This window comes from Meriones unguiculatus, chromosome 8 (assembly GCF_030254825.1).
Source record: "Meriones unguiculatus strain TT.TT164.6M chromosome 8, Bangor_MerUng_6.1, whole genome shotgun sequence".
In the NCBI taxonomy this organism is placed as follows: Eukaryota; Metazoa; Chordata; class Mammalia; order Rodentia; family Muridae; genus Meriones; species Meriones unguiculatus.
The window spans coordinates 24,842,881-24,863,793 of record NC_083356.1 but is presented as its reverse complement, the minus strand read 5'-3'; the positions used below and the strand labels follow the sequence as shown (position 1 = coordinate 24,863,793).

Genomic DNA, 20,913 nt, shown 5'->3' with positions numbered 1-20,913 from the left:
GGCGCCCACCGAGTGCGCACACCTCGGCGGTCGGCGCGCGAGGAGACGGAGATGCTGCTGGGGAGCGTGAGGTCGTAGGAGCGCAGCGCGCCCAGATGCCTGGGTCCACTGCCCACCGCCGCCCCCACCCCTCCGTGAACAGCTGACCCTGTCCCTAGCCACGTTCGTGGCCCCCACTCCCCACACAGAGGTCGGATTCCCAGTTTCAACCAGTCCTTCAATCTAACTGGTTCCAAGTACAGGTTTATTCAAAGACAGAAGCCGCGCTAGGGCGCGGTCCAACCACCACGGGTGTGCCTGGCAGCGCGCCCTCCTGCCGCGTTCTGCTGACCCCTGGCGGTGGAGCAAGCCAGGGAACCGATTAGGTCTGGCCCTCCCCAGTCCACAGTCATCCTGGCTTTCCAGCCAGAGGCAAGAGCGCCCCCGGGGGCAGCTCTAACGCTTAGAAACTTTGTGGAGCAGGGAAGCAGAAGCTGGCCTCTCAGGTCCAATGTCCAGGAAAGAGATGGAAGAGACCAAGGCGGTCTCACCAGGGGGTACCCCGGGGTATGTTCTTGCAGGTGATTAGATGAGTGGGCAGAGCTTGGGTGTCGTGAAAGATGACAAAGATTTTGGGCTGGAGGAGGCAGTCCACCGTGCTGTCGTAGCGAAGGACCTGGCCAGAGGCCCTCAAAGGAGGCGCCTTCAGACCTTGGGAGCCCTGTCCATAGTCGCCGGTCAGCACCCGTGCCACAAACACTGCCTTGTGGCCTTCTGCATTGGGAGGCGAGTAGCGATCCAGTACCGACAGGGAGGCACGCTTGGCGAAGTACACGCCCTGTCCGTAGAGGGTGCCTGGCGGACAAGGACAGGTGAGCCACCAAGGATCCTCGGGGGCAGTGTGGCCCGCGTCCCTGCCCTGCGCAGGCCTTACCGTTCCGGCCGCAGAAGCTGCGGTTGAAGCCGTGCGCACAGATGTCGGGCACGGCGGATTCCGACGTGCCGTGGTAGAGGACTTGTTCCACCGGGCGTTGCTGGCAGCGCTGCATCAAGCGCTCCCGGTGCAGCTTGTACTGTTGCTGCAGCAGCGGGTGTGACACACGCTCCACCTGCCAAGTGCATGGAAGTTGGGGTGAGTTTGTTTGGAATCTCTCCCTCGGCTGGCCAGAAGAGAGCTGAACTCAGCAATCGCCAGCTCTCTGGTGGGGAGGAAGGAAGAATTGAGAGTTTGAGTGAACACATGAAACCCACCCCCGCCCCCCACCATGCTCTGTCCGGAAGAATGCATTCACCACCTCTTGGGGACAAGTGGCACTGGAGGGCTGGCTTCCAGGAAGGCCTAACTCCTCCAGGGATGCCTGACTCCTCCAAGGAGCCCTGTGGGTGGGCAGAGCCCACCCCAACTCATCTCAATTTAGGACCAACAATCGGGCTTCAGCAGGAGCCAACATTGCCTCTCCATGCTGGGAGACTCAGACAGCTTCAGCTCCAAAGGAACAACTCGGGGTTTCAAACGGACCTTTAAAAGAAACTCCAATTGACCTTTTAGGAGAAGGAGGCAGACGAACACCACACCCATAAAACAGAAATAGCTGCTTTGAAAAGCAGTCTGAACATCAGAAGCAGGGCATTAAGAACGAGATTTCAAGGCTCGAGGTGCGGTGCAGGGGCAGAGTGTTTGCTTGGCAAGTGGGTTGGCTCCCCAGATAAAAAAGGAAAGGGAAAAGCCAAGTGGTGGTGGTACACATCTTTAATCCCAGCACTCAGGACAAAGGGACAGGCAGATCTGAGTTTGAGGCCAGCCTGGTCTAGAGTTCCAGGACAGCCAGCGCTACACGGAGAAACCCTGTCTTGAAACACCCCCCCCCAAAAAAAAAAAGAAAAGAGAGAAAAAAAAAGGAAAGGAAAGGGAGGGAGGAAGAGAAGCAGGGAGGGATGGAGGGAGGAAGAAAAGAAAAAGAAGAGGAGGAGGAAAGGATTTCTGAGCTTATTCTGTGAGCGGGCTAGATACTGAAATGGTTAAAGCTAAAGATCCGGCTGTGTGGTACTCTAGATGGATTTAAGGACCTGGTGCTGAGAACAGAGCTAAAGGGAAAGGGAAAGAACCCATGAGAGGACAGGCAAGAGCATCACGCAGATGGAGAAGGTCTAAGCTCCGCTTCGTGGGAAGGTGGTGCTCCTGGGATCACAGTGGAAGATGTTTCCCTGAGCTGGAGGCCATGTCACCAGATGGAGAGAACCATGAAGTGCCAAGGACACTGGGAAAGACATGCCTCTGGCACCTAACAGAAAACTATAGCTTTTGAAGTGAAGAGACCTTTTCAAGTACACACACACACCAGGGTCAGGATACAAATACAGATGGGAAGAAATCCCACACTTGGGTTTCTCAATACTGGATGTTGGTAAATCCTCATGCATGGGGATGGAGAGATAGCTCAGCAGTTAAGAGTGCACACTGCTCTTGCAGAGGACCCAAGTTCAATTCCCAGCACCCATGTCAGGGGTTTTCACAACTGCCTGTAATTCCGGCTCCAGGGGGCTCAGAGGCCCCCACAGTCACCTGCATTCATGTGCACATAATTCCCACCCACCCACCCAACCCATGCCACCACCGCACAACACATGTTTTTTAATCTTAAAAAACAACAACAATCGATTATTCTAATTTTCTAAGAATGGAAGGCTATAAGATGACCCAAAAAGTAAAGGTCCTTGATGTGTGAGCCTAGAACCTGAATCCAGGCCCCAGAACCCACCTACATAAAGATGGGAGAAGAGCAACGTCTTCATAAATGTGAGAAAAAAATATATTTGGAATCTAAATACTATATTCCAGCCAAGATAATAATGAAGACAAACAAGGACAAATTAGCAAATGAAAAATCATGGAAAGTTTACATCTATCAAATTAGAGCCATGCCTGTAATTCCAGTATCAGAAGGCAGAGAAGGCCCTATCTCTGTGGGTTCAAAGCTAGCCTGGTCTACATAATGAGTTCCAGGACAGCCTGAGCTACATAGTGAGGACCTGTCTCAATAAAATAAAATAGTTGCAAAACAGTCCTCTAGTTATGAAAGGTTATATGTGTACTTTTTGGTTTTGAGACAGGTTCTTGCTATGTAGCCCAGACTAGCCTTTATTATGTAAACCAGACTAGCCTCAAACTTTCAGGAATCCTCCTGTCTCAACCTCTGGAGTGCCTGGGTTACAAGCACTTGCCATACACGCAGTTGTTAATATAACTTAAAACTCCGAGATGTTCACTGCCCACGCAGAAATGCTCCTATTCAATTGCAGCATCTACGCATCAAGATGGCAAGAGGTCAGTTTGCCCAGAAGTCAAGCATGACTCAGAACAAGGAAAGCAAAATTACAGCAACAACAACAAAAGGAGACACTAAATCCCAGAATATTCTCTCATCCGACATTATTCATTTGTTTTTTTGCATGTTTATTATTTTGTTGTTGCTTTTTGAGACATAGCCTCATGTACCCCAGGCTGGCCTTGACCTCAGTATGTAGCTGGGGATGACCTCATCCTACTGCCTCCTCCTGCCCCTCACTGATGGCATTAGTGAGTCTCCTCTGTTCATTGCTGGGAATAGAACCCAGGGCTTTGTGAATGCTAGGGAGCACTCCACCAGCAGAACTACATTCCTAGTCTACCACACAGGGTTGTGACGGGGTTTTTTTGTTTGTTTGTTTTGTTTTTTGTATGTGTTTGTTTCGTTTTTCCCTCTTGAAGACATTTTGTTTGAATTTTTGTATGTATATGTGTAGGTACACTCACAGGCCAAAAGAGGGCATCAGTCATCTCCTGGAGTTGGAGTGACAGGCAGTTGTGAGCAGCCTAACATGGGGACTGGGAATCAAACTCCACTGAGTCATCTCTCCAGGCTCCAAACATTCTTGTTTTATTTTTTATTTTTTACTTAAAAAAAAAAACAAAAAAACTTTTTTTATTTTTATTTTTTTTAAGGAGTGCTCTGTAGTCAAAAGCGCTGTCTGGTCTTTTAAAGGATGTGGGTTCAGTTCCCAGGAACCATATGATACTCCTCTGGCATCCGTGGGTACCAGGCACACACATGGTACACAGACATGCATGCAGGCAAAACACTCATTTACATAAACTAAAAGAAAATAATTGAAAAATATATATATATTCTAAAAAAAATAGATTTTGTTCACGTGCATGATTTGCCTTCAAGAACGTCTGTACACCACACCCATGCCTAGTACCAGGAGAGTTCAAAAGAGGGCTTTGGGTTCCCTGGAACTGGAGCTACAGATGGTTGTGAGCCATCATGTTGATGCTGAGACTTGAACCCAGGCCCACTGCAAAAGTAACAAGTGCTCTCAGCCTCTGAGCCACCTCGTTAGCTCCTACACTTTGTTTGTTTAATTTTTTTTTATTGGTTTTTGGAGTTAAGGTCTCTCTGTGTAGCCCTGGAACTCACTTTGTAAGCCTCAAACTCAGAAATCTGCCTGCCTCTGCCTCCCAAGTGCTAACGATATGTTAACAATTACCTAGCTGTGATGCAAGGGTAGGTATTTTTTTCATCATCAACATAAAGCCAAAGCATGCAGGCTATAACGTGAAGTTGGTTTATGCACCTTAACTACATAATTTAAATACTGCAAATGACCAAATTATGAGATGGTAGGAGGAAGAGGCGACAGAAAAAGAAAACCCATTCTATTCCTCTTTGTATAAGCAGACAAGCAAAAACAAAACAAAACAAAACCTCTCTAAAGTAATAGCAGAAGAAAACATCAAATGTGGCATCCTAAGTTATAAATACACTTACTAGAAGAATCAAGTAAATTAATACTACTAACAGAATCAGCAGACCGTGACTGCAGTACTTTTGGACGGCAATTGCTGTGGCAGTGATGGTCATAGGTGACAACAGTTGTCAGGACCCAGTGGTGACCTTCCTAACCTCTGGGGAAGACCAGAAGTTCTGCATTTTCAGGCATGTCTACATGAAGACTGAGGCTACTAGCCCCACCCACAACTTTCAGCATCAAGAGGGAAGAGCACCTTGCCCAGTCTCACAGCAGACTGACAACTTTCCTGCCCTCTCTACAGGTTTACGGCCATCTTTGGCCTCATCTATGGGTTCGTTCAGTCTTCTGGATGAGAAGGCCGTTCATTGTTCATTGTTGATCATGCATTCCTTTCTTGCTTACTCTCCATCTCCTTAGTGTATTTCCAGGGATGTCTGTTGTCACTCCCTGAATACTCTTGGTTCCCTCGTCACATGTAGCAAACTAGCCTGACGGTCCCTCTCTCCCCAATAGTCCTTTATTTTATTTTTTTTAAAACAAGGTCTTCCTATATAACTCCAGCTGGATTGGAACTCACTACATAGACCAGGTTGGCCTCAAAATCACAGATATCTACTTGCCTCTGTTCTTTTCTCACCTGCCTGGACAGATTGAGAAGTGGAGGCGGGGGAGGGGCCTGAGGCTTCATTCTGGCTCCCCACTAGTTGGTACTAGCTTGTTTTTTGGCCATGCTCATAGTTGCCAAATTTAACAAGAATACAGGAGGAGCAGCCACTATAAATATATATAACACACATATATATGCACATACATGTATATTTTTTTCTCCCACTAACCTATATGCCCAGCTCTACATGCACATAAAAATGTATTATTTTATTTTCACAGAGAGAATGAGGGGTTGGCCCTTTGCCAGAAAAGGCCTCTGTTGGAGACAGAGAGCCACCTCCTCCCCAACAGGAAGAGTAATCCTTACATAGGCTGCCAGACGGTAGCAACTGTGGCATTGACAGGCAGGCCCGTCAGATCCCTAGTCCCTATGCTCTTCTGTCCATCTTCCGAAGACTCTAAATGTTGTTCTCTGGGCAAAGAAGGGGTGCTTATCTAGTGGAGGAAGCAGAGGAACCCTGAGTGAATGGAGTCCTAAGTAAATGGCTGTTGTTGACATGAGCTGGCCATGTCAGGGACCCCAGAACCTTGGCAAAGCCTTCTACCTGGGAGGCTCAGAGGCATGGCAAAATCATCTTCTGCTCCAAACGTGGATGCTGATGGTGTGTGCAGAAAATGTCCGTGACAGCTTTCTCCCCTAGGATATGCACTGACTGCACGGTGACTGCTCCCACTGAGATTTGCTAAACCTGTCTCCTCATTTATCTGTATATAATTACCCTGCCTCCTGTACAGCTGTATGCAACACCCCACCCCTCCTGGTCAGCTCTGTACAATAAAGACATGCAGCTTCCGGGGTGCCTCAGTTTCTCCATCTAAGAGGCCAGACCTTGTATCCCAGCATTCCTTTTATCTGTGTGTTTGTCTTTTCTTCAGTCCCTCAATGGTCTCAGTCAGGTTCAAGTTCCTGGAGCCATGTATGGATGTGGCAATCCAGTCTATCAGCTTTCAACATGTCCACTTTAAGCAGCTTTTGGTCAACTGACCCTAATATAAAGGAAAGTGTACACAGGTCACAAGGCCAACCACAGAGGATGTGAACTTACTCGAACAATGCTGATCCTGCTGTGGGCAGCATCCAGGGTGTCATAAAAGGCCTGCACCACATCCTGGAACTCCTTGGAATTCTCTTCCAGGGCCTCCAGCCTGCCCAAGGGTTCTTTTAGCCCCTGCTCTGACACTGACACACAGAAAGAAAGGACATCAGAGCCATGCCTCAGCACTTGCCTAAAAGCCAACCCATTCCACACTCCCCAAGTACAAGGTACAGACTCACGGTTGTTTTCTGAGGCCTCCAAGGGAAAGGTCAAATTCTGGTCCCAGGGGCCAACAAGGAGAGCAGCTAAGTGGCGAGCCGCACGGGCAGGCTGGACCCCAAAGCCACGGAGGACAATTCGGTCACCGCATAGTATAGCACTCACATCATAGCACCTCTCCAGGCGTGCCCCAAGCTCTGTGGGCAGCACACAGCCTTGGAGATTCACTGTCTCCTCCTGAAGGTGTTCCTCCAAGGCGCAGGATAGGGCCCGGTTCAGTTCATCCATATCCTGCTCAAAGGATGTGTGCACCACCAGCTGGGCCTTACCCCCAGTATCATCACCCAGGGGCTCTTCTGCTTCTAATAGGGAGAGGGCCAGGGCTTGCCTTAGTGCAGTGGCCTCTCGCTCATCAGCCACCTGGCTTTGAGACTCCAAGGATCGGTGGATAGCCAGCTGCAACGTAGCCTCCTCTTCTAGTCCAGTGTTTGAGGCCACAGCCTCCTCCCAAGCTTCAAGTGTGGGGTTTTCCACCTCCTGCTGTAGGGTGGTCTCCTCTGACTGCTCTCCAGGTCTCTCCGTCCCCATCTCCAGAGACAGCCTGTCCTCCCCAGGTAGGCCCTCCAAGGTAGCCAGCAGCTCTTGAACTTCCTCTAAAGGTAGGAAGAGGCCACTGGGTCAGGGGTCAGGCCCAGCCAGGGGACTGATGATAAATGGCAGGATGAATTGGAGTGGATTAAAAAAAAAAAAAAAAAAAAAAAAAGCAAGGGGGGGAGAGAGAGAGAGAGAGAGAGATTGCACCTGTGGGTACGGGTAGGCCACAAAAGGGTCACTAAATAAGTGATAGGGCAGAGCAAGGAGAGGATTGTCATGAAAAGAATCACAGGACATACTATGGCCCCGAGGGAGCCCTACCCAGTCTCATGTTCTCCTGATCACTGCCTGTCCTGTGGTCATGGAGGACTTGGAGGGCCTCAGTGGGATCCGTCTGTGGGAAGAGGATGTCAGGGTCACGGCCCAGGAGGCACCTAGGTCTGGCGTGTTAGACAAAAGGACAAAGGGAAAACTCCATCCTACCCTTTCAGGGTCTATTATGTCCAGGGTGGCGCTGGCCAGACGTTCTGTCCCAAAGACACACTGGAACTGAGCCTCCAGCCTGTGAAGAAGTCGCTGCCCCTCCACGCCCAGCAGGAACCTGGCACTGCCTGGGTGCTTCATGCTCAGCACGTGGCAGCTAATGCTACACAGCAGACTCTGCAGCAACTCCTGAGCTGCCTGGCATGGGGTCCTGGCCCCATAAAGCTGCGGGACCATAAGGAGGACAGTATACAGGTTCAGAGCACAGGAAAGGTACCCGGACCCCAGTCACAGAAGAGGCGATGGAAGCAGATTCTGAGGGCCGCTCACCCGAAAGCCAGTCACGTCCACTCCTTCAAGTGGGAAGAGGGCCACATCTTCCAGGCTGGCAAGGAGGTCCTCTTGATAAAGCTGCAGGAAACGCATGGCCCCTGGATCCATTGACATCACCATCTCCACCAAGCTCTCTTGCCTCTGCAGCTCCCCATATCCCGGGCTCTCCAGCCCTGGTTCTGGAGACTCCATGGCCATTCCCACTAAACCCAACAGCCCCTCCTGCTCTGGTGAGCTTGTGCCAACTTCCCCCAGGCTTTCCTGCCCCTGAACTCCCTCTGTGTCTGAGATCATAGGTCCTACTTGACCTGGGAGTTCTGTAAAGCTTTCTACTGGACCCACTGGGCTTGCAGACCCCATAATCCCCTGGTTCATGAAACCAGCCTGCTCTGGAGATCCCGTAGTTCCTAGGTTTATAGGCTCCTCTTGCCCCAGAGACCTCACAGACCCTGAATCGATTGGCATGGCTTGTCGTGGAGCTCCTTCAGGACCTGCCTTTAGAGGGGTTCCTAATTGTCCTGGTGTCCCCCCAGAGCCCACAGTCATAGGCAGGGCCCCAGGCAGCCCTCTTGCCCCTGTAAGAGCATGCTGGATGACTCCAGATTCCTGCAAGGTTGGGTGGTCTCCTCCACTGATGCCCTCGGCAAGCTCCTCTGGCTCTAAGACGTCATAGTGGGGGACCAGGCTCAACTCAGAGCCCTGTAGCCAGTGTTTCCGCTTCAGCACACGTTCAGCCACTGGAGGAAGACGGAAGACAGAAAGCGCACTGAGTTTCTAGCATAGAGAAAGGGTCCTGCTGGTTTTATCACCCCACTCACCCTGCCATTGCTGAAAGAGGATAACAGTGCCCAGTTGCCTAGGCAGGCTGCGCAGACCCTCCAAGGGGCCCCCGCCACTGCGACGCTCGTTTTCCAGGTAGAGCTCCAACAGCAACGGTTCCACCGGGGCAGCGCCATCCACCACACGTACTGCTCGGGTCTGGGGCACCCAGGCCAAGGACACTGTGGTCCCATTCAGGGGCAGATTCCGGGCTTGCTCCTCCAGGGCAGAGACCTCTGCGGACAGTATGTGAATCAGCTCAGGCACCTTCCTTAACGAGAAGCTATGCCCTCAACCCTGCCTCTCACCTGCCTCAGAAAGGGGCATGGATAACTGGACCAGCGCACAGTCCTGCCGAGGACTGGCCAGGGCATGGCAAGCCTGCACGGGGTGCCCCGCAGCACATAGCAGGGCCTGAACGTGTTGCTCCAGGCTCTGAGGTGAAGTGTCAGGTGGCAGTCGATGCAGAAGCACACGTTCGGGGGCACGTGGCGGGGCTGGCCTCAGGCTCAACCGGGCACCGTGTAGTTGGTGCTCTGCTCGGATTAAGACCCTCCTTGCATCTGTGAGCAGAGACGAGGCGTCAGGGACGGCAAAGCTTCAGCGCACCTAGACAGCCCCCCCCCCCTTGAGCCAGCCTCCTCACTTGCAGGATCTTGAAAGACGAGGATACCCCCACAGCCAAATCTCTGCCAGCTCAACAGAGGTCCTCCACCAGAGCGACGGTGGTTCTCAAAGTAAAGGGTAAGCAACTCATCTGGCACTTCAGGGGGCAGTCCCCGGAGCTCCAAGGCTCTCCCTACCTCCTCCTCCTCTGCCATCAGAATCCTGGCATGGGACACATGGGAAGGAGAGAGGCCCGTTCCACCTGTTCAGTCCCCTCTCCCATGCCTCTAGCTGCTCCCCAACGCCCCACATTTACACTTACCCTGCTGACTCAGGCCAGTCGGGTTAGTTTGTTGTCCTTCCCAGTAAGAAGGCCAGATATAGGAAAGCAAAAGTGAAACTGACTTGGGGAAGGAAAGAGGGAGGAGCTAAGCCAGTGGCTGTAGTTCGGGGCACTTCCTCCTCTGCTGAAGGAACTTCTGAGGACCCTTCTGCTAGCACCCGCGCTAGCCTCTGACTGGCAGGGTGGATCACACGTCTCCTAGTCTTTCTCTACTTTCTTGCCTTCTCTTTGTGGCTAACCACCATCCCTGAGTCGCTGTCCCACCAATGAAACCACCCCCCTATCCCTTCACCCCTCCCCCCAACCAAGGGTCTCCAGGCTTCTGTGCCCAGGCCCTGGACGTGAGCAGCACTGACTCCATAGGCTGGCCCCTGGTTGAGTCTCTTAGGAACCTTCTCAAACAGGTCCTTCGCACCCAGAGGGTAATCAGCCTTGCTTCTAAGTGCTGAGGGTAAGCAGTTCCACCCTTGGCCCCCAAAAGCTCATGCCCAGGGGCAAGTAAAAGCCCTTGCTGCCAAGCCTGTCAAACTGAATTCTAAACCCCAGGTCTCACATGATGGAGGGAGATGGCTGCTTCCTGCAAGTTTTCTTTCCCGTGTGAGCTACACCGTGTCACTCACACACACAAATAATAACTATTTGAAAATGTAAAGCTTGCGTGGTAACAGCTCCTTTCCTATAACTCCCTTCAGCCCACCTCTGCCTGGTTCTCCCATCTGTACCAACTTGGTCATCACCCCAGATGTAGCCACTATGCCACATACCTTCCTGCCACTAATCCTTATACAGAATGGGGAGCTGGAGTCACAGACAGGACCAGTCCTCACATGCACGTAAGCTACGCCTTTGTTATTTTTGAAACAGGATATCACTCGGTAGCCCAGATTGCCTGAAACTCACTGTACAGGCCAGACTGGTCTTGAATTAGAAGTGATTTTCCTGTTTCGGTCTCCTCCTGAGTGCTGGTGCTGTAGGCATATCCAACCATGCCCAGATTTCAGGCTGTGCCTTTAGAATTCACTCTCCCACCCACCACCATAGCCTGCTTGCTTCTTTCATCCCCAAGGCTCTAACTACTATGTTCTCTACCCACATCTTCTGGTCATGCCAGCTCTACCTCCAAAAGATCATGGTTTTCGCGCCGGTCTATATGTCTAACCCTGTAGTCCTTGAATCTCTACTACTTTCCTCTCCCCACAATTAAGAGCCTCTAGAACTTTACTGATTGATTGATTGATTGGTTTAGAGACAAGGTTTCTCTGTGTATGTACCCCTGACTGTTCTACTCACTTTGTAGACCAGGCTGGCCTCAAAGTCGCAGAGATCCCCCTGCCTCTGCCTCCCCAAGTGCTGGGCAATGGTTGTAAAAGCCAAAGTTTAATTGGCCCCATTTCCTATCCCCCCCTTTTTAAAATTTTATTTATTATTTATACAGCATTCTGCCTGCATGTTTGCCTGCAGGCCAGAAGAGGGCACCAGATCTCATCATAGATGGTTATGAGCCACTATGTGATTGCTGGACCTTTGGAAGAACAGCCACTGCTCTTAACCTCTGAGCCGTCTCTCCAGCCCCCATTTCCTATCCCTTTAATTCCTTTCCATACACAACATCCTGGTGTTTATTCAGCCCCAACCTCCCTGTCCTCAGCTCTTGCCTATACCAGTCCCCCTACACCAGCTTTACTCTGCTTGACAGAGCTACATGAGCATCCCTTCTCCGTGATTTCCCTCAGCCAGCCCTTAGTGGCAGCCTTAATATGGAGCTAAAAACTCAAAGGACCTCTGAGTTGTCCAGGCTCCTTCCAAGGCCCTGTAGTCAACTTTGTGTTCATTGTTTTTTTTTTCCTTAAAGATCCCACAAATGATATGAGGTTCTGTTTTGTGGCCATCTCGGCTTATGGCATGTCAGCATGTTTTGGTTTTAATCCCAAGTGTGGGATTTTTGTTTGTTCACAGCTCACTATTGCTCAGTGCAAGGGCCTGGTCTTTGCCAGCTGGAATTAGTTGAATTCTGAGAACTTTGAGGGGCATAAATATGATAGCCCAGACGAAGAAAATGTGGTGGCTTGGAGGAGGTGAAGGACTGCTTGCTGTGCTGGCTGGCTGGCTGACTGGCTGGCTTGCTGGTTACCTGGACTTCTGGATGTCCTGAAGACAGACATTGCTACTGCCCCCCCCCCAAAGAATCCTACCTTACCCAGCAGGAAGACCTAAAGAGGGCTACATCCCCTTTCCCTTCCGACTTTCTCTTTTCCTGCCTGGGGTTGGGGGTTTGGAAGGGAAGTGTAAGGTTTAAGGAACCCCCAAATAAAGTATCATTTGAAAAACTCGCGCCTACAGTTCTGTTTTCACAAAAGCCTGCCTGGTACGCTCTATGCTTTCCTCTTACGGGACTCACCCACCCTCTAGCGCACTGTGCTTAGATAAATGCCTGCTACAGAGGTCCTGCCACAAGCGGGGATGCACTAGCACAGCTCACATTACTGCCGTGGTTAAATCTTAGGCAATTTCTGCAAACTGGATGTTAAACTGGCAATGCCTTGTGTGCTGGTTAGTTTTAACTGTCAACTTGACACAACCCAGAATCATCCAGGGGGAAAGTCTTGGAGTGGAATTGTCTAGAACGGGTTGGCCTGTGGGCGTGTCTTCAAGGGATTTCTTGTTAATTGAGATGGAATAGCCACTCTGAATGTGTATAGCACCATTGTTCTGAACTGTTCAAGAGAGCTGAGAGCAAGCAAGCAAGCAGCACGGTTTTGTGCTCTCGGCTGGTCAAGTGAAATGACTAGCAGCTTGAGTTTCTGCCTTGACGGAAATGATGGACTGCGGTCTGGAGCTGTGAGCCGAATACAACATTCCTCCCCTGCGCCGCTTTTTGTCAGGGCGTTTATCACAGCAACGGAACCCAGTGAGAATTTGTAATCAGCCACAGTGGCCGGGTTTATACCAGGATCCTGTGCAAAAGCTACGGATCAGGGCACACCTTCACTAGATCCAGCTGTTAAACAGTCAGTGCTTTGTGGACACAGGAGAGAATCCCTTCCCAGCCTTCACTGTAAGGCCTCGCTGAGAACCAGAGGAGAACTGGAACTGAAGACCTGCAGACCACCCAGAACAAAGTTTCCTCAGGAAGCCCTCCCTCCACCCCCAGAACTGAGGCAGGGAGTTGAGCCCACCTCTACTTCCTGACAAATTTATTTTGAGGATGTGAGACAAACGACAAGAGGCTGAGTATGAGAGAATGGAACAATTAAATGATTAAGTCTCTCAGTCTGGAAGAGGTGCGGATAAAAAAGGGAAAGTGAATGGTGGCTTCTTGTTTTTGTCTTTTCAGGATAGGGTCTCACTATGAAGTACTGGTTGGCTGTCCTGGAACTTGCTTTGTAGACCAGGCTGGCCTCTGCTTCCTGGTGTGATTCTAAGGCATGCCCCCTCTGCCACCCAGTTGTAAATGCCGTGTTTTAAAGCAAATAGGGGTCTGGGTATAGTAGATCATGACTGTAATCTTAGTAGCTGGAAGGCTGAGGCAAGAGGATTAGCACGGGTTTGAGGCCAGCCTGGGTTGCATAGTGAGTTCCAAGCTAGCAGTAGTTACAGAGTAAGACCTTTTCTCAAACAACAAAGCCTGCAAGGGATGGAATGCTTGGAGGCTTCAGTAAATCCTGGATTTAGGAATTAACTCCCTGAATCCATCGACAGAGAGCCACAAACCAAACGAAATTCATGCCTCCAGAAATCGTCAGCCCCCGTGACAGACCCTGACCAGCTCTCGTCAGGAAACACAGGCTGCAGGATTCTGACCTAGGACGTGCTGACTGCCTAGCCAGGTCGTGCGGGGCAGTTTCGGTAGGCACAGGGGCGCTGGGACTGGTCACAACATTGGCCCTGACCGTAAGGTCCCGCCCCGCCCCGCCCCATCCCGTCACAAGGCCCCGCCCCATCACAAGGCCCGCCCAGTCACAAGGCTCCTCTGCGTCTCGCCAGCCGAAGGCGCAGGCCCAAGCAACCCGGCCGCTCAGAGGGTGCAGGTGCGGACGCACCGGCCATCACCGCGCGCGGCTGCGCAGCGGTCACCGTAGGCACCGGCCTCTGGCTCCCCGAGAGCGGTGAGTCCCCCGACCAATCCCAGGAGCGTGTCAACGCTTCAGCCCCCTGCCAGTCGGCCATTCCCTCCTTGCGTTACTGAGCACGGCCGCCTCGGGTCAGTTGGTTCGGACAGGACTCGCGGCCGGGCTCGCCCAGACTGGTGGCATCATTGGGGGTGGGGAGCTTGGCGGCTCTGAGCAAGAGGGAGGGGGCGGCGCGCTGTTTGCGGCTCAGACCCGAGGCCCAGCGACCCCCCAACCCGACCAGAGGGCCCATCCGCCCTCGGGACGCGTTCTGTGACCACCGCCTCCTCCCCCGTCGTCCCCTTCCCCGCTTTGTTCCCTTGAACGCCCTCTGGTCGCTTCCATCCTCCACACACCCCCGCACCCCGCTGTTCCTGGCGTACCCTACTAGCAGACACCTTAGCAGCCAATACAGGCCTGCATTCAGCACCCGGAGCTAGGGACATTGGGCCCTGTGCTTAGGAGGAGGGTCAGGGTTCCCGCTGATCACAGATGGCCTGGGGATTTCCTGGGATAGAAATAGCCGCTAGCGCTGGCCCCTTCAAGCTGCTTAATAGGCGGGATGGGAAAGGGAGGGCCGGGGCACACCCCCACGCCTCCCTATCCACTGCGCCGCGCCCCCAGACCAGACCATTCGTTGCTGAGCTCTGACCCAAAAGACCTGCAGCGGTGAGGAGGCATCTCCCAAGCTCCAAGCCGAGGGTGACAGCCATCACTCTTCCTCCCATCCCCCACCCCTAGGGCGATCTAGAGCAGCCCCTTCTAAGGGTCCACATCAGCCCCCCGACCAGCCTCACCCAACAATGCTCTGTGCCTCCTGGTTCAGAGGCTCCTCACAGCCCTGTACAAAGGTCATGGTCCAGCTTTTTCTTTTCCCCTTCCTGGGATCCACGGCAGGTGGGGCTGTCACTGGTTCCAGTCTGTCAGCGCTAGCTAACTGTTCTCTTTTTCTCCTCTAGGGGCAGCCACAGAACCCGAGGCCATGTCCCATGAAAAGAGTTTCTTGGTGTCTGGGGACAGCTATCCTCCCCCCAACCCTGGCTATCCTGTGGGGCCCCAGGCCCCTATGCCTCCCTATGTTCAGCCTCCCTACCCTGGGGCCCCATACCCACAGGCCCCTTTCCAGCCCAATCCCTATGGTCAGCCAGGTTACCCCCATGGGCCCAGCCCCTACCCACAAGGTGGCTACCCTCAGGGACCCTACCCTCAAGGAGGCTACCCACAGGGGCCATACCCACAGAGCCCCTTCCCCCCCAACCCTTATGGACAGCCACCACCCTTCCAGGACCCTGGCTGTAAGCGTAGGGAAAGGTGGGGGTGGGGGCGGGGTTTCAGCTGCTCTCAAGGTACCCTGACCCAGCCTCTGTGCCCCCAGCACCTCAGCATGGGAACTACCAGGAAGAAGGGCCTCCATCTTACTATGACAACCAGGACTTCCCCGCCGTCAACTGGGACAAAAACATTCGGCAGGCCTTCATCAGAAAGGTTGGGCCTGGCAAGTGTGTGGGGTAGGAGGAGTCATGGGGTGGCAACCCTGGGGAGGCTCTGATTTCCTCCTTCCCCAGGTGTTCCTGGTGCTGACCCTGCAGCTGTCGGTGACCCTGTCGACTGTGGCAGTTTTCACTTTCGTTGGGGAAGTCAAGGGCTTTGTCCGGGAGAACGTCTGGACCTACTATGTCTCCTATGCCATCTTCTTCATCTCCCTCATTGTCCTCAGCTGTTGTGGGGACTTCCGGCGAAAGCATCCCTGGAACCTTGTTGCTCTGGTAACTCCCAAAGCTGAGCCCAGTCCCCCTGTGCCTGTGGAACAGGAAAGGGAGGTGCGCAGGGTTGAACCCAGAGCGGTGCCACACACCCAAGGCCCCCTGTGATCCTCCCCTGCAGTCGATCCTGACCGTCAGCCTGTCCTACATGGTGGGCATGATAGCCAGTTTCTACAACACGGAGGCAGTCATCATGGCAGTGGGCATCACCACAGCTGTCTGCTTCACGGTGGTCATCTTCTCCTTGCAGGTGAGGGGGGGAGGCCTAAGATGGGACTGTAGCCCCGGAGTCCTCCACACCCACAGCCTCTCACCTTCTTCCCTTCCTCCCAGACCCGCTATGACTTCACCTCCTGCATGGGGGTGCTCCTGGTGAGTGTGGTGGTGCTCTTCATCTTCGCCATACTCTGCATCTTCATCCGGAACCGCATCCTGGAGATCGTGTATGCCTCGCTAGGCGCTCTGCTCTTCACCTGCGTGAGTGAGGGTGTTGGGAGGCCTTTGCTGGGGTGCCGGGTGAGCGAATAAGCCGTTTAATACCAACCGTGTCTTTTCCCCCCCACCTAGTTCCTGGCAGTGGATACCCAGCTGCTCCTAGGGAACAAGCAACTGTCCCTGAGCCCGGAAGAGTATGTGTTTGCAGCTCTGAACCTGTACACGGACATCATCAACATCTTCCTATATATTCTCACCATCATTGGCCGCGCCAAGGAGTAGAACAAGCCCCAGCTCAGGTGGCATGGTTGGCTCAGACCCATGCCCCTGGCATGACAATGCCATCTGTGCTTCCCTCTCTCTGATCCTCAGGCATAGCCTGGAACAGAGGGAGCCCTTCTTACCCTCGTGTATGTACACTGCAAATACTTAACATTTGGACCCTCTATGGCCACAGCATGGCCCTTTTTAGCTCTCTTGCCCTTGCCAAAGGGTGATGGGACTGCATTTCTGTGCCACCTTCTGTCCACTCATTGTTGCATGAGCCCCGTCTGCCAGCCCCTTCCAGGGTCTGGGATCAACACCAGGTCCCAGGGAAGAAGGATCACTCTAAGAGGTGAGGGTGCACGGCTTCCCTCCTGTCCCAGCTCCCCTGGTGTAGAGTACCCCCCCCCCCGTTCCCACCCCACCCTGCCTTCTGAGGGACATGCAGGATGGGGTCTCGTTCTTGTGCTGAGCCCCGAGAGCAGAGAGGATGGCATGTTTCAGGGGAGGGGCCTTTCACTCACGATGCCATCGTTAAAATTCCAATAAAGGTTATCTTCTGCTCTGTTCTCCTGGCGTCTCTTCACTGCCGCCACCTCCATGCGGTATGGAGGGGGGCTGATAGGTTCTGGACAGGCCATGACAGTGGAGGCTGAAGACGGTAGCTCATCCGCTGTGCTACCACTTCTTTCCTTGCCATCTTGCCAGCTGAATTTTAAGGCGTGTCCTGCGATCTGGGCTGAGGAACAGGGTCCCCACCGAGGCACATAGGCATAGTATCAGGACACTATAGAGTAAACTGGCTGTGTCTCCCTCTACTTTCTGAGAATGGTGCAGCATAACCGTGGGCTCTGAGTTCCTTATGTCTCTACCCAGGACCGGCAGCATAGGTCATTGGCACAGCCCTGAAAGAGCTGAACAGAGATGGCTCCACTAGGCAGGCTCCTTGGCCTTTGGTACTGTAGCACTGCCGTTTGGAGCCAGTTCCCTGGGCCTACCTGTTCTTCCTCACTTCTTTGCCCTTGGCATCTCGTCTCTGGAGCCCTCATCTATCCATGTCTCTGGAGCCTGCCTATGCACAAACGGAGTGAGTCCTCACCCTCCCCACAGAAGGCTCCTTGGCACCTAGATCTCAACTCAGTTCAAGCCCCTCGCCTCCTGAAACCTCAAGATCAGGGTGGCCTTGATTCTTGTACATTTCTCTGGGCTGCTGCTTGCTGGCAGTTTATGGGAGTGCTTAGTTAACTGGTATCAGTTCCTCATGGGCACACAGGAATTCATACTCCACAAGCCAACCGGTACCTACAGGTACCTCTGCTATGAGGTACCTGTATGAGGTATCTATGCCAAGCCACAAGCACCTCCCCACAAAACCTGGGGTTTCTGCACTATCTCCCCAGGCCAGATGTGGCCATCCCCTCCTTCATTTTGTCTCATTCCTCTCCCACCCAACCTCCTCAGACTAATTTCTACCTTATTTCTACAAACCAGACTGCCAGATGTGAGCCAAGGACCCCACAGCCCACCTACCTAAGAGCCCTCTCTACCTGGTGTCCTCAGGATGAAGCCCAGTATTCCTCATCCTGGCATCCAGGCTCTGCCAACTGGCCAACCCTGGCTGCTCCAGCTGTCCCTCCTACTCTCATCCCTAGCCCTGACCTCAGACAAACTGAACCAAAAGGTTTTTCCTTGATGGGCTACTGCCATTGGTGGTGGTGCTGCTGCCAGGAGCTGCTTCCTGGAGTCTGCCTTACCATAACGGCTAACCTTAGTCATCTGGTAACACAAGGTGACAGAAGCGCTTTCCCCACCTCCCCTTCTGGCATTCTCTTGCGCAGACCCAGTTCCTCATCTGCAGAGCTGTGGCAAGTTCTGTAAACAGGTTGACGAGAAGGAATCAACCTAAAGGTTTTGAGATTATTGCTCAATGGCTGAGAACTTGCCCCATCCCCTGCACCACAAAAACAAAGCCCCGCTCCTGATAACTGGCTCACAGATCTAGAGGAAAGAGACCATCTATACTGTAAAAACAAATGTCAAGGAAGACATCATCACAAAGCAAAGTGAGCAAGGGCAGTGTTTCCTCAGAAAATCCCAGGAAAACTTAGTTGGGGATGGGGCTTTCTAGGAACAACTAGGGCCTGGAGGAGGCCAAACCCAGGGGCTTGAAAAATGTCCTATAGATGAGACGTGTTTAGTAAGTTTGTTTTGAAGTAGATAAATTGCAAAAGAAATGAGATCTCTGGCTGAGACAGGTTAAGGGAGCAGCAAAGGGAGCTGTTGAGATGCATTAGAAACTATGAGCGTCTCCAGCATTATTTGAGTAGGCACCAGGGCAACAGAGGTTTCTGCATACTGAAAGGAAGGAAAAACAGATCCCAAGCTCCTGATGCTAACCTAAGCATCTGAGCAGTTAGAAGTGTTTATATTGGTCTGTGGAGATCGCTTAGTGGGTAAAACAATTGCTATGCAAGCATAGGAACTATATACCCCAGGACCCGGGTAAAGTTGGGCATGTTAGCATGCATCTGTGATTCTAGTACCCCTACAATCAAGATATGTGACCAAGACAAGAGAATCCGTAGAAGCTAGCAAGTCAGCTAGCCTGGAATATGCAGCACTTAACAAGTGGAAGGCAAAGACAGGCACCCAGGTTTGTCCTCTGACCTACATATACACAATGTGGTATGCCCATGCCTGCACATATAATAGATACAGCACGTGAAAATAGATTAAAAAAAAAAAAACTCTTGAGTTGATGCATACAGTCAAATGGAACCATAAATGGAATCACATGTGAGATCACCATATTGATGTTCAAGTAAGAAAGAAAAGCATTTTCCAACACCTAGGATCCGGTCTGTCCTATCTGCCAAGTCTCAGTGCAGCTAAGAGCTGGCCTGGTGCTCGCAGATAGAGACACTGGGGTTATTAGGAACTGGTCTGGTCCCCACAGATAGAGGCTTGATTTTCTGTTTAAACAATTTCACAAAACACTGACAGCAGACCAGGCCGCTCTTACCATGATAGGGGTCGAGAAAAACCAGACCCCTCTTAATCACATCCAAACATAAAAAAACAAACAAACAAACATACAAAAAAAAAAAAAACCTAAACATATTGTTCAAGCTATCGGAAGGACCAAGCACTGAGAGGCCTACAGAGGTGATTAACTGTCAGTCATAGACACTTATTTGCATAATCTTGTTCTCAAGATTAAGCAATACCAGCATTTCTGGAAAATGTTCACCTCCTCACCATCCCCCCCACCCTCAGAGCCGCATTGTCACTGGTGCCTGTTGTGAAGCACAGTAGGGCCTTAGCTCTAGACCCAGCACCTTGAGGCCAGCTCAGATTCCCCCCACACTGCCCCTGGCTCACCCAGGGCTACTGCTCAGCATCTCTAGGTGGGACGCTTCTTCAGAGCAGAAACTGTGATCTGAATTTTACACAGAGCCCAGCACAGAGCCTGGCACAGCACAGTGTCAATCAAACATGGAACAAATGAATGAAGTTAAAATGCAGCATAAACCACACAAGCGGCACCTGCCTCACAAGTGACAAGTGGGTGGAGTAAAGGGAGTAAAACTAAACAAAGGCCATGGAAGGCGGCACAGAGTCATGTCTGATGGAAAGAGGAGAGAATACATGGGAGAGGGACGGACTGAGCAAGGGAGTCAGGCTGGAAGCTCAAATGTCTGAAGTACATTGTGTGGGCAGCAGTGGCCCTGACATGGTTTGAGCAGAGGCAAGGAAACTGGTGAGGACCCTGCGGTGATGCAGACAAGGACCTGCGCTCAGGGACAGGAGGAAATGGAGGTTAGAAGTGAAGAGACTCGGTAGATATCAGGCATCAGCCCTGCAGGCAATTGACCCCTTCTCTAGTGTAGTCGGGATGCCCCAGGTCCCTGTCCTGGCATCCAATCACTCCACAGGTGCTACTGTATCTCAGGCTTTGCATGACAATGGAGGCCTCTTGGAATGCCTAGACTCACGTATCGCTCCCCACTCCAACTTCTTGACTCCTATCTCTTCAGTAATAGAGTGCTTCTCCTGGTAGGCACCCTACCCTCTGGACGTGCTTCGTCAGCCGCATCTCCTCCCTTGCTCTGCCACTTCTAATCGTAAGGCTCTTGTACATCTGTTCTCTCTGATCCCGCTCTGGCTAGCAGCTTCCTGGTCCTGGGATAACTCTAGCATCAAGCTTAAATCCTCTTCTTGAGCCCAACTGTCATCATGACTTCTGGGCAATTAAGTTCTGTCTTTTGACTACATCTCTGAGCTAGCTCTTCTCTCATGTCATAAGATTGTCACTACCGCAGTCTCCAGTCTATCCTTAGCCAACAAATCTGCCTGAAGAACAGCCAGATAGTCCGTACCCCTTCAGTGCCTTCACAAAGACGAAGTGAGCTGACCTGAGCCCAACTCCCAATCTGAACGCTGGAAAATTGCTATGCAAAACGCTG

The 20,913-nt window shown here is 52.1% G+C and overlaps 2 protein-coding genes across 5 annotated transcripts; one reads left to right on the top strand and one right to left on the bottom strand.

Moving 5' to 3' along the window:
• Nucleotides 1-223: 223 nt before the first annotated feature.
• Parp10 (poly(ADP-ribose) polymerase family member 10) lies at nt 224-14,908 on the bottom strand. 3 transcript variants are annotated; one of them, XM_021658702.2, is made up of 11 exons: nt 9,856-10,001; nt 9,574-9,755; nt 9,236-9,490; nt 8,927-9,163; nt 8,106-8,845; nt 7,776-8,000; nt 7,614-7,686; nt 6,719-7,351; nt 6,489-6,622; nt 914-1,088; nt 224-834 (listed from the first exon to the last, which is right to left on the bottom strand). In XM_021658702.2, the coding sequence occupies exons 2-11, from the start codon at nt 9,746-9,748 to the stop codon at nt 527-529; spliced, it is 2,955 nt and encodes a 984-aa protein (XP_021514377.1). In that variant the 5' UTR covers nt 9,749-9,755; nt 9,856-10,001; the 3' UTR covers nt 224-526. The 3 variants fall into 3 exon arrangements, with proteins under 3 accessions (XP_021514377.1, XP_060245215.1, XP_060245214.1); XM_060389232.1 differs by lacking the exons at nt 9,574-9,755; nt 9,856-10,001 and adding an exon at nt 14,783-14,908; XM_060389231.1 differs by lacking the exon at nt 9,856-10,001 and having other exon boundaries at nt 9,574-9,843.
• Grina (glutamate ionotropic receptor NMDA type subunit associated protein 1) lies at nt 13,823-17,016 on the top strand. Of its 2 annotated transcripts, none has more exons than XM_021658711.2 (7): nt 13,823-13,982; nt 14,945-15,280; nt 15,361-15,470; nt 15,551-15,751; nt 15,870-15,998; nt 16,082-16,225; nt 16,316-17,016. In XM_021658711.2, the coding sequence occupies exons 2-7, from the start codon at nt 14,968-14,970 to the stop codon at nt 16,463-16,465; spliced, it is 1,047 nt and encodes a 348-aa protein (XP_021514386.1). In that variant the 5' UTR covers nt 13,823-13,982; nt 14,945-14,967; the 3' UTR covers nt 16,466-17,016. The 2 variants fall into 2 exon arrangements, with proteins under 2 accessions (XP_021514386.1, XP_060245217.1); XM_060389234.1 differs by lacking the exon at nt 13,823-13,982 and adding an exon at nt 14,726-14,836.
• Nucleotides 17,017-20,913: the final 3,897 nt, after the last annotated feature.

What these genes read in the sequence shown, in the direction of transcription:
- Parp10 (XM_021658702.2), bottom strand. Translation starts at nt 9,748, where the DNA reads ATGGCAGAGGAGGAGGAGGTAGGGAGAGCCTTGGAGCTCCGGGGACTG. An exon ending in TGGACGTGACTGGCTTTCGG is followed by an intron (nt 8,001 to 8,105) that starts GTGAGCGGCCCT and finishes ATGGTCCCGCAG; the next exon opens with CTTTATGGGGCCAGGACCCC. An exon ending in GGAGGCCTCAGAAAACAACC is followed by an intron (nt 6,623 to 6,718) that starts GTGAGTCTGTAC and finishes TCTGTGTGTCAG; the next exon opens with TGTCAGAGCAGGGGCTAAAA.
- Grina (XM_021658711.2), top strand. Translation starts at nt 14,968, where the DNA reads ATGTCCCATGAAAAGAGTTTCTTGGTGTCTGGGGACAGCTATCCTCCC. An exon ending in CCTGGAACCTTGTTGCTCTG is followed by an intron (nt 15,752 to 15,869) that starts GTAACTCCCAAA and finishes CCTCCCCTGCAG; the next exon opens with TCGATCCTGACCGTCAGCCT. An exon ending in GCGCTCTGCTCTTCACCTGC is followed by an intron (nt 16,226 to 16,315) that starts GTGAGTGAGGGT and finishes CCCCCCACCTAG; the next exon opens with TTCCTGGCAGTGGATACCCA.